Genomic DNA, 15,367 nt, shown 5'->3' on the forward strand with positions numbered 1-15,367 from the left:
TTTTCACTGTAATATAATTGCAGTTGCCTGCAAGCGTGTGTTTCAGGCCCACAGCGTGTACTGTGCCCACTACTGCCAGTGCCCAGTGCCACCACTCATATCTGGTGTCACAGTAGCTTACATTTAAAAAATTAAAAAAAAAAATTCACTGTAATATAATTGCAGTTGCCTGCAAGCGTGTGTGTCAGGCACACAGCGTGTACTGTGCCCACTACTCATATCTGGTGTCACAGTAGCTTGCATTTAAAACAGTAAAACAATTTTTTCACTGTAATATAATTGCAGTTGCCTGCAAGTGTGTGTTTCAGGCCCACAGCGTGTACTGTGCCCATTACTGCCAGTGCCCAGTGCCAACACTCATATCTGGTGTCACAGTAGCTTGCATTTAAAACAGTAAAACAATTTTTTCACTGTAATATAATTGCAGTTGCCTGCAAGCGTGTGTTTCAGGCCCACAGCGTGTACTGTGCCCACTACTGCCAGTGCCCAATGCCACCATTCATATCTGGTGTCACAGTAGCTTGCATTTAAAACAGTAAAGCTATTTTTTCACTGTAATATAATTCCAGTTGCCTGCCAGCGTGTGTGTCAGGCACACAGCGTGTACTGTGCCCACTACTCATATCTGGTGTCACAGTAGCTTGCATTTAAAACAATAAAAAATATATTCACTGTAATATAATTGCAGTTGCCTGCCAGCGTGTGTGTCAGGCCCACAGCGTGTACTGTGCCCACTACTCATATCTGGTGTCACAGTAGCTTGCATTTAAAACAGTAAAACAATTTTTTCACTGTAATATAATTGCAGTTGCCTGCCAGCGTGTGTGTCAGGCCCACAGAGTGTACTGTGCCCACTACTGCCAGTGCCCAGTGCCACCACTCATATCTGGTGTCACAGTAGCTTGCATTTAAAACAGTAAAACAATTTTTTCACTGTAATATAATTGCAGTTGCCTGCAAGCGTGTGTTTCAGGCCCACAGCGTGTACTGTGCCCACTACTGCCAGTGCCCAGTGCCACCACTCATATCTGGTGTCACAGTAGCTTGCATTTAAAACAGTAAAACATTTTTTCACTGTAATATAATTGCAGTTGCCTGCAAGCGTGTATTTCAGGCTCACAGCGTGTACTGTGCCCAGTACTCATATCTGGTGTCCCAGTAGCTTGCATTTAAAACAATAAAAAAAAAATTCACTGAAATATAATTGCAGTTGCCTGCCAGCGTGTGTCAGGCCCACAGCGTGTACTGTGCCCACTACTCATATCTGGTGTCACAGTAGCTTGCATTTAAAACAGTAAAACATTTTTTTTTACTGTAATATAATTGCAGTTGCCTGCTAGCGTGTGTGTCATGCCCATAGCGTGTACTGTGCCCACTACTGCCAGTGCCCACCAATCATATCTGGTGTCACAGTAACTTGCACGCATAGTATCACTAATCGGAAAAAAAATGACAGGCAGAGGCAGGCCACCCCGCACGGGCCGTCGTGGTCGTGGTGCTGTAAATTTCCTATGGCCCTAGAATAATGCCCAGTGTTCAGAGGCCACGTACCCTGAACTCGAAAAGTTCTGAGGACATAGTTGACTGGCTAACACAGGACATCCAATCTTCTACAGCTTCTGCTCGGAACCTTGACGCACCATCCTCCTCCAGCTCAGCTTCGGGCACTTCTCAAGTTACCACTCGCCCGCCTGCCGCCACCACCAACACTAGCACAACAGCTGCTTCACTTGATGTGTCAGAGGAGTTATTTAAACATCAGTTGGAAGAAATGAGTGATGCGCAACCATTATTGCCAAAGAATGTAGATAACAGGGATATGTCTCAGTCAGGCAGCATTACACACATGGACGTACGGTGTGATGATGATGATGTTGTACCCGCTGCTGCTTCCTTTGCTGAGTTGTCAGATACAAGTGAAGCTGTTGATGATGACGATGTGTCCGTGGATGTCACGTGGGTGCCCGCTCGAAGAGAAGAAGAACAGGGGGAAAGTTCAGATGGGGAGACAGAGAGGAGGAGGAGACGAGTTGGAAGCAGGGGGAGGTCGTCGCAAGGAGCTAGTAACACAGTCAGACAGCATGTATCGGCACCCGAGGTCAGCCAGACAGCACGCCAATCAACGCATGCTGTTGCCACCACCAGAATGCCATCATTGCAAAGCTCAGAAGTGTGGCATTTTTTTTTGTGTGTCTGCCTCTGATAACAGCGATGCCATTTGCAACCTGTGCCAAAAGAAACTGAGTCGTGGGAAGTCCAACACCCACCTAGGTACAACTGCTTTGCAAAGGCACATGATCTCACATCACAAACGCCTATGGGATCAACACATGATGAGTACAAGCAGCACACAAACTCAAAGCCACCATCCCCCTCCTGATCCAGCATCTTCAGCCACGTCAACCACTGCTGTCCTCCTAGCCCCCTCTCAACCACCCGCCACTCTGCCTCTCACCTTCAGCAGTTCCTGCTCATCTGCCCACAGTCAGGTGTCTGTCAAGGAAATGTTTGAGCGTAAGAAGCCAATGTCACAGAGTCACCCCCTTGCCCGGCGTCTGACAGCTGGCTTGTCGGAAATCTTAGCCCGCCACCTTTTACCATACAAGCTGGTGGAGTCTGTGGCCTTAAAAAATTTGTAGCTATTGGGACACCGCAGTGGAAGGTACTCAGGCCGAAATTTCTTTTCACAAAAGGCAATCCCCTACCTGTACTCTATTGTGGAAAAGGAAGTCATGGCATGTCTGGCACACAGTGTTGGGGCAAGGGTCCATCTGACCACTGATACCTGGTCTGCAAAGCACGGTCAGGGCAGGTATATCACGTACACTGCGCATTGGGTAAACCTGCTGACGGCTGCCAAGCATGGAATGCGTGGCTCTGCAAAGGAGTTGGTGACACCGCCACAACTTGCAGGCAGGCCTGCTGCCACCTCCTCTACTCCTCCTACTCCATCATCTTCGCTAACCTTCTCGGCTGAGTCCTCTTCTGCTGCTGCGTCTTGCTCGACATCAACTGCACCCCTCCAGCTCCCCAGGGGCTATTCCACATCCCGGATACGACAGTGTCACGCTGTCTTGGGGTTGACTTGCTTGAAAGCAGAGAGTCACACCGGACCAGCACTCCTGTCCGCCCTGAACGCACAGGTGGATCAGTGGTTGACCCCGCACCAACTGGAGATTGGCAAAGTGGTGTGTGACAACGGATGCAATTTGTTGGCGGCATTGAATTTGGGCAAGTTGACACATGTGCCATGCATGGCACATGTGTTTAATCTGATCGTACAACGCTTTGTGCATAAGTACCCAGGCTTACAGGACGTCCTCAATCAGGCCAGGAAGGTGTGTGGCCATTTCAGGCGTTCCTACACGGATATTCAGCGGCGAAACAACATGCCAGTGAGGTGCTTGATTTGCGACAGCCCGACACGTTGGAATTCAACACTCCTAATGTTCGACCGCCTGCTCCAACAAGAAAAAGCCGTCAACGAGTATTTGTATGACCGGGGTGCTAGGACAGCCTCTGCGGAGCTGGGAATTTTTTTTGCCACGTTACTGGACCCTCCTGCGCAATGCCTGTAGGCTCATGCGTCCTTTTGAGGAGGTGACAAACCCAGTCAGTCGCACTGAAGGCACCATCAGCGACATCATCCCATTTGTTTTCTTCCTGGAGCGTGCCCTGCGAAGAGTGCTGGATCAGGCCGTAGATGAGCGTGAAGAGGAAGAGGAAGAGTTGTGCTCACCATCACCACCAGAAACAGCCTTATCAGCATCGCTTGCTGGACCTGCGGCAACGCTGGAAGAGGAGTCTGAGGAAGAGGAGGAATGTGGCTTTGAGGAGGAGGAGGAGGAAGACCAACCACAGCAGGCATCCCAGCAGGGGCGTAGCTAGAAATGCATGGGCCCCATAGCAAAAAAAAATTATGGGCCCCCCCCCCGTGCCATCCACAGATCCCCCTCCCCTAAATAGTGCCATCCACAGATCCCTCTCCCCTAAACAGTGCCGTCCACAGATCCCCCTCCCCTAAATAGTGCCATCCACAGATCCCCCTCCCCTAAATAGTGCCATCCACAGATCCCCCTCCCCTAAATAGTGCCATCAACAGATCCCCCTCCCCTAAATAGTGCCATCCACAGCAGATCCCCCTCCCCTAATCAGTGCCATCAACAGATCCCCTCTCCCCTAAACAGTGCCATCCACAGATCCCCCTCCCCTAAACAGTGCCGTCCACAGATCGCCCTCCCCTAAATAGTGCCGTTCACAGATCCCCCTCCCCTAAATAGTGGCATCCACAGATCCCCCTCCCCTAATCAGTGCCATCAATAGATCCCCTCTCCCCTAAACAGTGCCATCCACAGATCCCCCTCCCCTAAACAGTGCCATCCACAGATCCCCCTCCCCTAAACAGTGCCATCCACAGATCCCCCTCCCCTAAACAGTGCCATCCACAGTATCAGGTGCCTCTCCCCCCCCCATTTGTCAGTATTAGGTGCCAACCCCCCCCCAAGGTGCCAGTATCAGGTGCCAACCCCCCTCCCCCATGTGCCAGTATCAAGTGCCCCCCGCTCTCCCCATGGCAGTAACAGTCGGGTATTAAAAAAAAAAAAATAAGCACTTCTACTTACCTCCATGTCAGCGATGAGATGCAGCCTCTTCCTGTGTCCCGCCCTGTATGTCCATATATGGAGTCAGTGCTTGTATTTCAGAAAAGGTTTCTGCTGGGATTCGAACCCACGACCTCCTGTATGAGAGGCAAAGCATCTAACCACTAGACCATAACAGCTGGCTTGCTGCTGACTGAAAAATTATGAGACTTCTAATGTTATAGCTGGCTAAGTGTACATCTATACACATGACAGCTGCTTATATATAGAGATATAGCAGAGCTGAGTGTGCTGGGATATCTGTCATATAGAGATATAGCAGTGCTGGCTGTGTTGGGGCAGCAGTCATGTGTATAAATGTACACTTAGCCAGCTATAACAGTAGAAGTGTCATAATTTTTCAGTCAGCAGCAAGGCCTCCTTTATGGTTGTGAGGGTAAATGCTTTGCCTCTGATACACTAATACATTGGAGGTTGTGGGTTTGAATCCCAGACACATCAGGTAACTTTAGAATACAGTAAGATTAGATCACATTAACATTAAGACCGCTGCTGTGAAGGGGGCCCTGAACAGTAAGACATCGATATTTAACTAACTTGAAAATAAACTGTCGGGCCCCGAAGCAGCTGCTTCCCCGGTAGTTACGCCACCTCCTGGCTGCCTGTGTGTAGTGTCTGTGTGTGTTAATAAAATAAAAAAAATAAAAAAAATAAAAAAAACTGAATGCGGTCGGACGGGCCCCCTAGTGGCGTAGGGCCCCATAGCCACTGCTATGGTTGCTATGGCGATCCCTACGCCACTGCATCCCAGGGTGCTTGTTGTCACCTATCTGGTACCCGTGGTGTTGTGCGTGGCTGGGGGGAAGAACAGACCTTCAATGAGGTGAGTGAGGACGAGGAACGGGACATGAGTAGCTTGGCATCCAACCTTGTGCAAATGGGGTCTTTCATGCTGTCATGCCTGTCGAGGGACCCTCATATAAAAAGGCCGAAGGAGAACGACCTGTACTGGGTGGGCACGCTACTAGACCCCCGGTATAAGCAGAAAGTGGCTGAAATGTTACCCAATTACCGCAAGTCGTAAAGGATCTAGCAGTTCCAAAACAAGTTAAAAAGTATGCTTTACACAGAGTATAAGGGTGATGTCACAGCACAACGGGAATCTAACAGGGGAAGAGGTGAAAGTAATCCTCCTCCTACCACAACCACGCCAGCAAGAACAGGACGCTTTACAGACGTGTTGTGTTGTTGATGGAGGACATGCAGAGCTTTTTAAGTCCTACGCATCGCCACAGCCCTTCAGGGTCCACCCTCATAGAACGTCTCCACCGACAGGTAGCAGACTACCTCGCTTTAACTGCAGATATCGACACTCTGAGGAGCGATGAACCCCTTGACTACTGGGTGTGCAGGCTTGACCTGTGGCCTGAGCTATCCCAATTTGCGATAGAACTTCTGGCCTGCCCCGCTTCAAGTGTCCTGTCAGAAAGGACCTTCAGCGCAGCAGGAGGTATTGTCACTGAGAAGAGAAGTCGCCTAGGTCAAAAAAGTCTAGATTACCTCACCTTTATTAAGATGAATGAGGCATGGATCCCGAAGGGACTGACAGTGGGGGATGCATTTGACTAAAAAAGGCCTGATGAGATGCCTTGGGCTACACGCTGCTGTATTTAATCTCTGCATGCCGGATGACTTGCGTGACTTCTCCGCCACCAACTAGGGTTCAAGCCGCAATGTTTTAGTGCACTTTCTGCCTGGAAAACATTAATTTTTCCGGCCGGCTGCAACAATACCTAATTTTTCAGGCATGTGTACATGCCAAATTTTTCTGGCCTTTGGTGCTGCACTGTGGCTGCAAAAAAAAAAAAATGCACATACATGTGTCAATTCGCCTTCGTGATCGTTACCTTGTTGTGGTGAAGGTGCTTGCGTATTACAATGAAACGATCACCTCTATGAGTGTGTTGGCAATGTTGGCACACCCCAGATGATAAGGTCGTTGCTTCATTGTGAACAGACCAAAAGCGATCGGCTGGATAATTTTTTATAGAAAAAACATTAATTTTCTTTGTGATCATCTAAGGTGATCATTAAAGCCTACTAGGCCAACAATGGGCCCATACTGCAGAATCATTGTTTTCTGCGTCATTTAACTGTCACTGAACTACCTCAGCACGACCATAGGCTTTGAAAAACCGCCATCGCCTGCAATCTCACAAACGTGCGCAAAAGCACAGTCATCACTACACCAAGATTGACGCATAGAGGAATAAAATTTATGTCATGAGTGTGTCAACTATTGACAACTCTTTGCGGTTGTCTAAAATCTATTCGATACACGTTCCCTGATAAGGGACGTAACAGGGATTAAACTGATAGGAATAGTACTATTTAACACACCACTCATATAGGGTGGCACAGTACATTGCACGGGGCACGCGCAGTGCCCCAAATTGGAAGTAAGAGGACCGACCAACCATCTTTTTCCATCTCCCGGTTCCTAAAATCTATTCCATACACCGGCCCCTGATAGGGGACAAAACAGAGATTAAACTGGTAAGAACAGATTTTTTTTATTTTAAAAAAAGAGGATAGCCTCTGCGGAGCTGGGTATTTTTTTGGCCGCGTTACTGAACGCTCATGCACAATGGCTGTAGGCTCATGCGTCCTTTTGCGGAGGTGACGAACCTGGTCAGTCAAACCCAAGGCAACATCATTGACCTCATCCCATATGCGTTTTTTCTGGAGCGTGCCCTGCGAAGAGTGCTGGATCAGGCCGTAGATGAGCATGAAGAGGAAGAATTGTGGTCACCATCACCACCAGAAGCAGCCTTGTCGTCGTCGATTGCTGGACCTGCGGCAACGCAGAGAGAGGAGTCTGAAGAAGAGGAGTCAGAGGAGGAAGGTGGCTTTGAGGAGGTGGAAGACCAACCACAGCAGGCATCCCAGGGGGCTTGTTGTCACCTTTCGGGGACCCTTGGTGTTGTACGTGGCTGGGTGGAGGAAGAGACCTTCAATGACGTCAGTGAGGACAAGGAAAGGGACATGGCTAGCTTGGTATCCAACCTTGTGCAAATGGGAAGTTTGCGGTTGTGCAAATGGACTGTTTGCAGTTGTTTGCGGTGCGTTAAACGGGGAGTTTGGTCTGTCAGAGTTTGGTCTGTCACTGTGAAGCGGGCGTAACCCTTACACTACCTGATCGATACAACATCATACCTGATCGTATACACACACTGGATGTTTTAAAGCACGTTATTCCAAACAATTTAGGAATGTTAGGTGATTTATGCCCTTTATGGATTAAAACCCGACTCTGCGTCAACTACGTAATTTTCCATGGGGGTTTTGCCATGGATCCCCCTCCGGCATGCCACAGTCCAGGTGTTAGTCCCCTTGAAACAACTTTTTTAATCACTATTGTGGCCAGAAAGAGTCCCTGTGGGTTTTAAAATTCGCCTGTCTATTGAAGTCTATGGCGGTTCGCCCGTTCGCGAACATTTGCGGAAATTCACGTTTGCCGTTCGCAAACGGAAAATTTTATGTTCGCGACATCTCTATCTATAAGTCGATCAGTCGGCACTCTGTAGTATTAGCTGGCGGTGCACGTGTCCAGGGCAGGCATCCCACACGTATACATATAGAAAGGACCGGCACTCGCTGATATCAATGCAATATTCTTTTTATTGTTTCACATGGAGGAACAATAAGCGATCAGGTGACGCGTTTCGACTCTACATGAGTCTTTGTCAAACCAATAAGTGTGAATATAAAATTGATACATTTAAATAGACCGCCGGTTACCACTTAAGCAGCACAGTGTTCTACACCACTATAAAGGCTCTCTGCAGCCAGGAAATAGCAGTTTTTTAACGTGATTCGCCACAAATAAATTCGGATCGAACCAAAGTTTTTCCGAAAATTCGGCGAACTGGAAATATCGCTTTTTTGAGAAATTCACTCATCTCTAGTGGTCATTATAGGTAGTACTTTAAAATGAACATTTCTAAAAGAATAAAAAAACTACAGTGAAACAAACCTTGTAGGAACACTTGGAGCAGGTTTTTTGGTTCCATCACTTGTTGGAAATGTTTCTATATAATTATGTAGACAGCTAGAAAAGACAAATGCACAGAAAAAAAATCATTTTAATTATACATCACAATGATTCTCCTGTGCAATCATATTTATTTTTTTGCATTCATTTACGCTTAGATCAACAATATCAGGAGTAAAAAATAGAAAAGAATGAGAAAAAAAACATAATATGTGTCAAATTCAAGCCTCAGCATCTTACTTTGGAAAACAAAATATGGTAGCATATTGTAGGTGTGAGAATAAAGGTGTTAGGTGTTAGCAAATGCTAATTATACTGTAAATGAGACAGAAGGTATCCTGCTTTATGACAGATGGTGAATCAGCTGCTAACCTTCAGGGAACACAGCTTCTCTAGCCATGACTTCCAAAATATATTATTTCTGAAATACAGTATTCTGTTCCTTTTTGAGATATGTCTGACAAAGATCAAACTGCGTACAAGATCAGATTGAAGAATACATTGTTGGTAAAGGCTCCTTAAAATAACAATTGAATGTGGCCAAAAAAAAGCTGTAAACATACTTTTTACATTAGAACGTGATAAAACAGTTAAGGCTACTTTCACACTAGCGTTCGGGGCTCCGCTTGTGAGCTCCGTTTGAAGGGTCTCACAAGCGGCCCCGAACGCATCCGTACTGCCCCAATGCATTCTGAGTGGATGCGGATCCGCTCAGAATGCATCAGTCTGGCAGCATTCAGCCTCCGTTCCGCTCAGCAGGCGGACACCCGAACGCTGCTTGCAGCGTTCGGGTGTCCGCCTGGCCGTGCGGAGCCAAACGGATCCGTCCAGACTTACAATGTAAGTCAATGGGGACGGATCCGTTTGAAGTTGACACAATATGGCTCAATTTTCAAACTGATCCGTCCCCCATTGACTTTCAATGTAAAGTCTGGACGGATCCGTCTGAACAACTTTCAGACTTAGAATTTTTTCTAAACTATAATGCAGACGGATCCGTTCTGAACAGATCCAAACGTCTGCATTATAGGAGAGGATCCGTCTGTGCAGACACCAGACGGATCCTCTCTGAACGCAAGTGTGAAAGTAGCCTAATACGTTAAGGACCTTGGACGAGAATGCTCATCCTAACTGGTCGGTACTTCAGGCACTAGGACGAGCATTCTCGTTCTAGGGTTAACGCACTGCCCCACACGCCCTGCAGCGATCAGCTGATACTGACAGCCTGGCCCCTGCAGTATCTGCCAGTATCGGTGAAAACACTGGTATGCCATGGTCACACTGGAGCTTGTAAATCCCCATCGGGTCCCCGTGCTGCGGTGATTGGGACCCAATGGTTGCTAAGGCAGCCCCGATGCCTTGAACAGGCATTGGGACTGCCAGCTATGGAAGCCCAGAAGATCCAGCCACAGGGATGGGTCTCCTAGGCAACTGTCAGCTTCTTAGGCCCCTTTCACACGGGCGAGTATTCCGCGCGGATGCGATGCGTGAGTTGAACGCATTGCACCCGCACTGAATCTCGACCCATTCATTTCTATGGGGCTGTTCACATGAGCGGTGATTTTCACGCATCACTTGTGCGTTGCGTGAAAATCGCAGCATGCTCCATTTTTCACGTAACGCAGGGCCCATAGAAATGAATGGGGTTGCGTGAAAATCGCAAGCATCCGCAAGCAAGTGCGGATGCGGTGCGATTTTCACGTACGGTTGCTAGGAGACGATCGGGATGGAGACCCGATCATTATTATTTTCCCTTATAACATGGTTATAAGGGAAAATTAGAGCATTCTGAATACAGAATGCATAGTAAAATAGGGCTGGAGGGGTTAAAAAAAATAAAATAAAAATTTAACTCACCTTAATCCACTTGATCGCGAAGCCGGCATCTCTTCTGACTTCTTTCTTTGCTGTATGCAGCAACAGGACCTGTGGTGACGTCACTCCGGTCATCACATGATCCATCACATGATCTTTTACCATGGTACCAAACATGCGCAATTTTTCTCACGCGAGTGCAAAACGCATTACAATGTTTTGCACTCGCGCGGAAAAATCGTGCATGTTCCCGCAACGCACCCGCACATTTTCCCGCAACGCCAGTCTGAAAGAGGCCTTACAGTGTAAGACACTGACAGTTCAATACAGCACTATACAAATGTATTGTGCAGTATCGAAACAGGGATCAGACCCTAAAATGTTGAAGTCCCATAGTGGGACAAAAAATTAAGTGAAAAAAGAAGTTAAAAAAATAAAGTTTTACAAAAAATGAAAAGTCTTAAGTAAAAAAAAAATGGGAAAAAAAAGAAAAGTAGACATATTAGGTATCGCCGTGTCCATGTCGACCGGCTCTATAAAAATATCACATGACCTACCCCCTCAGGTGAACACCGTCAAAAAAATAAAATAAAAAAGGTGCTAAAAAAAACATTTTTTTGTCACCTTACATCACTAAAAGTGCAACACCAAGCGATCAAAAAGGCGTATGCCCCCCAAAATAGTACCAATCTAACCGTCACCTCATCCCACAAAAAATGAGCCCCTACCTAAGACAATAAAAAACTATGGCACTCAGACTATGGAGAACCTAATACATGATTTATTTATTTACATTATATTACATATTTTGTTTCAGAAATGCTTATATGGTGTTAAATGCATAAAACAAAAAGTGGACATATTACGTATTGCCGCGTCCGTAACAACCTGCTCTATAAAAATACCACATGACCTAACCCCTCAGGTGAACAACATAAAAAAATAAAATAAAAACAGTGTCAAAAAAGCAATTTTTTGTCACTTTACATCACAAAAAGTATAATAGCAAGTTATCGAAAAAGTCATACGCAACCCAAAATAGTGCCAATCAAACCATCATTTCATCCCACAAAAATGATACCCTACCTAAGACAATCGGCCAAAAAATAAAAAAAACTATGGCTCTCAGACTATGGAGACACTAAAACATGATTTTTTTTGTTTCAAAAATAATATTATTGTGTACAACTTAACCTGCTCAGGACCGCCGTACGCAGGATTGCGTCTTTGCGGCGGTCCTGTTACTCTGGGTGGACGCGCCGGTGCGTCCTCTCGCGAGACGCGAGATTTCGGGCAAAGCCGGCCCGCGCATGCGCATCGCGGGCCGGCAAAATTTAAAAGACAAGTTCGTCATCAACCTGCCAGCCAATGATCGTCGCTGGCAGGTTGATGATTTTCAAAAAAACGAATCACAAGCCATCTAACACATTATATTTATAAATATAATGTGTTAAATGGCTTCTGTGCTCCTCTGCTGGTCCTTTTCGTAGGTTGGTTCCAGCAGAGGAGCACACATCACTGTGAGTAGTCACCAAACCCCACACTTAGCCCCAGATCACCCTCCATCACCCCCATCACCCCAATTAACCCCTTGATCACCCCTGTCAATCACCTAGTGAAAGGGAAAAAAGTGATCAGTGTAAACTGTCACTTTTTTTTTTCACTAGTATTGACTTATAGTTTTAGGATAGTTTAGGCCCCTTGGTTAGGTAGTTAGCGATCGTTTAGCGCCCAGCCCACCGCACCGCAGTCACTGATTCGCTGATTAGCGTATCGCTAATCAGCATTTGTACTTTTATAGTATCTGTAAGTGATCAAAACTGATCATAGTCAGATCTATAATTGTATTAATGTCACCTTAGCTCGCCCTCCACCCAAAACGCAGTGTTTGCCCGATCAGGCCTGATCAGTCGCCCACACGTGTGTTCACCCACGCCTGCCCCGCCGCAGTGACAAAATTTTTTTTGTTTTTTGATCACTGCACAATCACTTTACAAGCTCTGCGGCGATAAAAAAAAATCAGTTTTGATATGTTTTATCAATCGCAGCGGCCTGCGGTACTTTGCTAGCCTCCTCTTTGTAAGACAGGCTTGCTTTTTTTCTTGGGTAGTCTCAGGGAATACCCCTAAATTTAGTAGTCCAAATGTCAAACAGGGGGTATTCTTCTGAAGAGGCCTACAGGCTTCTGACCCAGTCAGATGAGGAATGGGAACCCTCATCTGACGAATCTAGCGGGTCAGAATATGAACCTGTGGAAAGCAGTGGCAGTCTGACCCAAAGTTCGGACGAGGAGGTTGAGGTCCCTGATAGCACCAGGCGTACCCGGCCCCTTGTTGCTAGACCACAGGTTACGCAGGATCCCTTTCAAGGGCAGCAGAGTGGGGCTGGCGCTGTCGGATCACGTGGTGAGGCATACACCAGCAGCGCAGCCCATCCTGGACCTAGTACCAGCACTGCCGTACAACATGGTGAAGTGGCGAGCACCAGAAGGGCAGTTGAAGCTGGTACGGTGGCACGTGCAGTAGTTACCCCGTCGCAGCCACCGCACAGACAGGCCCGTAGAGCCCCTGGAATCCCTGAGGTGCTGGCAAACCCTGATTGGCAGTCACCAACTTCAGCCACACCATTAGTTCCCCCTTTCACCGCCCAGTCTGGAGTTCGGGTTGAGACAGCTCAGATCGGTTCGGCCCTGGGATTTTTTGAGCTGTTCTTGACTGCGGAGCTCTTGGACTTAGTTGTGGCAGAAACAAATCGGTATGCCACTCAATTTATAGCCACCAACTCGGGAAGCTCTTATGCCCAGTCTTTCCGGTGGAAACCCGTCTAAGTTTCCGAATTTAAAATTTTTCTGGGCCTTCTCCTCAACATGGGTCTAACCAAAAAGCATGAATTGCGGTCATATTGGTCCACGAACCCAATTCATCACATGCCCATGTTCTCTGCTGCTATGTCCAGGACACGTTTTGAGACCATCCTGCGTTTCCTGCACTTTAGCGACAACACAACCTCCCGTCCCAGATGCCACCCAGCTTTTGACCGGCTCCACAAAATTCGGCCCCTCATAGACCACTTCAACCAGAACCAGGTGAACACCGCAAAAAAAAAAAGTGTGTCAAAAAAGCCATTTTTGTGTGTCAAAAAGTGCCAGTAATACCCCCCCCAAAATCATGTGCCAGTAATAACAGCCCCCCAATCATGTGCCAGTAATAACAGCCCCCCAATCATGTGCCAGTAATAACAGCCCCCCCAATCATGTGCCAGTAATAACAGCCCCCCAATAATGTGCCAGTAATAGCCCCCCCAATCAAGTGCCAATAATAGCCCCCCCAATCAAGTGCCAGTAATAGGCCCCCCAATCATGTGCCAGTAATAGTCCCCCCAATCATGTGCCAGTAATAGCCCCCCCAATCATGTGCCAGTAATAGCCCCCCCAATCAAGTGCCAGTAATAGCCCCCCAATCAAGTGGCAGTAACAGCCCCCCGCAATCAAGTGCCAGTAATAGCCCCCCCAATCAAGTGCCAGTAATTTCCCCCCTCATCAAGTGCCAGTAATAGCCCCCCCAATCAAGTGCCAGTAATAGCCCCCCCAATCAAGTGCCAGTAATAGCCACCCCAATCAAGTGCCAGTAATAGCCCCCCCCCCAAAAAAAATCATGTGCCAGTAAAACAAAGTATTGTATATATATATAAAAAAAAAAAAATTAACACTTAGGCTACATTCACACGTCCGTATTTTTCTACATCCCGATTTTCGGTCCGTTTTTTGTGGATCCGTTGTTCCTGAAAATGTTTCCGTATGTCATCCATTTTTTGCGGATCCGCAAAAAAATGGAAACATGTGAAAACTCAAATCCGACAGTATATTCTAACACAGAGGCGTTCCCATGGTGATGGGGACGCTTCTAGTTAGAATATACTGAGAACGGTGTCCATGACTGCCCCCTGCTGCCTGGCAGCACCCGATCTCTTACAGGGGGCTGTGATCCGCACAATTATTGTGCGAATCATAGCCCCCTGTGAGAGATCGGGTGCTGCCAGGCAGGAGGGGGCAGACCCCCCTCCCTCCCCAGTATTAAATGTGCCCAGTGCGGCCTCACCTCTCCCCCCCCCCCATCATCGGTGGCCAGTGCGGATTCCCAGTATTAATAAATGTGCCCAGTGCGGTCTCACCTCTCCCCCCCCATCATTGGTGGCAGTGCGGATTCCCAGTATTAATAAATGTGCCCAGTGCGGTCTCACCTCTCCCCCCCCCCCCCCCATCATTGGTGGCAGTGCGGATTCCCAGTATTAATAAATGTGCCCAGTGCGGTCTCACCTCTCCCCCCCCCCCTCCCCCCCATCATTGGTGGCAGCGGAGAGTACCGATCGGAGTCCCAGTTTAAATCGCTGGGGCTCCGATCGGTTACCATGGCAGCAAAGACGCTATTGCAGTCTTGGCTGCCATGGTTACTTAGCAATAAATACAAGCATTATACTTACCTGCGACTGCGAGCTGCGATGTCTGACCGGCCGGGAGCTCCTCCTACTTGTAAGTGAAAGGTCTGTGCGGCGCATTGCTTTTAGCACAGACTTGTCACTTACCAGTAGGAGGAGCTCCCGGCCGGACACACATCGCAGCTCGCAGTCGCAGGTAAGTATAATGCTTGTATTTATTGCTAAGTAACCATGGCAGCCAAGACTGCAATAGCGTCTTGGCTGCCATGGTAACCGATCGGAGCCCCAGCGATATTTAAACTGGGACTCCGATCGGTACTCTCCGCTGCCACCAATGATGGGGGGGAGGGGGGGGGGGAGAGGTGAGACCGCACTGGGCACATTTATTAATACTGGGAATCCGCACTGCCACCAATGATGGGGGGGGGGGAGAGGTGAGACCGCACTGGGCACATTTATTAAT

General features: G+C 47.7%; 1 protein-coding gene across 1 annotated transcript in view; it reads right to left on the bottom strand.

Moving 5' to 3' along the window:
- The window catches only part of ITPRID1 (ITPR interacting domain containing 1), a 262,177-nt gene that overhangs the window by 124,917 nt on the left and 121,893 nt on the right, over positions 1-15,367 (bottom strand). The window contains exon 5 of the mRNA XM_040433939.1: positions 8,638-8,712. Within this exon, the coding sequence (XP_040289873.1) occupies positions 8,638-8,712 (75 nt within the window). The remainder of the gene's footprint in view (positions 1-8,637; positions 8,713-15,367) is intronic.

The sequence above is a fragment of the Bufo bufo genome, chromosome 5 (assembly GCF_905171765.1).
Source record: "Bufo bufo chromosome 5, aBufBuf1.1, whole genome shotgun sequence".
NCBI lineage: Eukaryota > Metazoa > Chordata > Amphibia > Anura > Bufonidae > Bufo > Bufo bufo.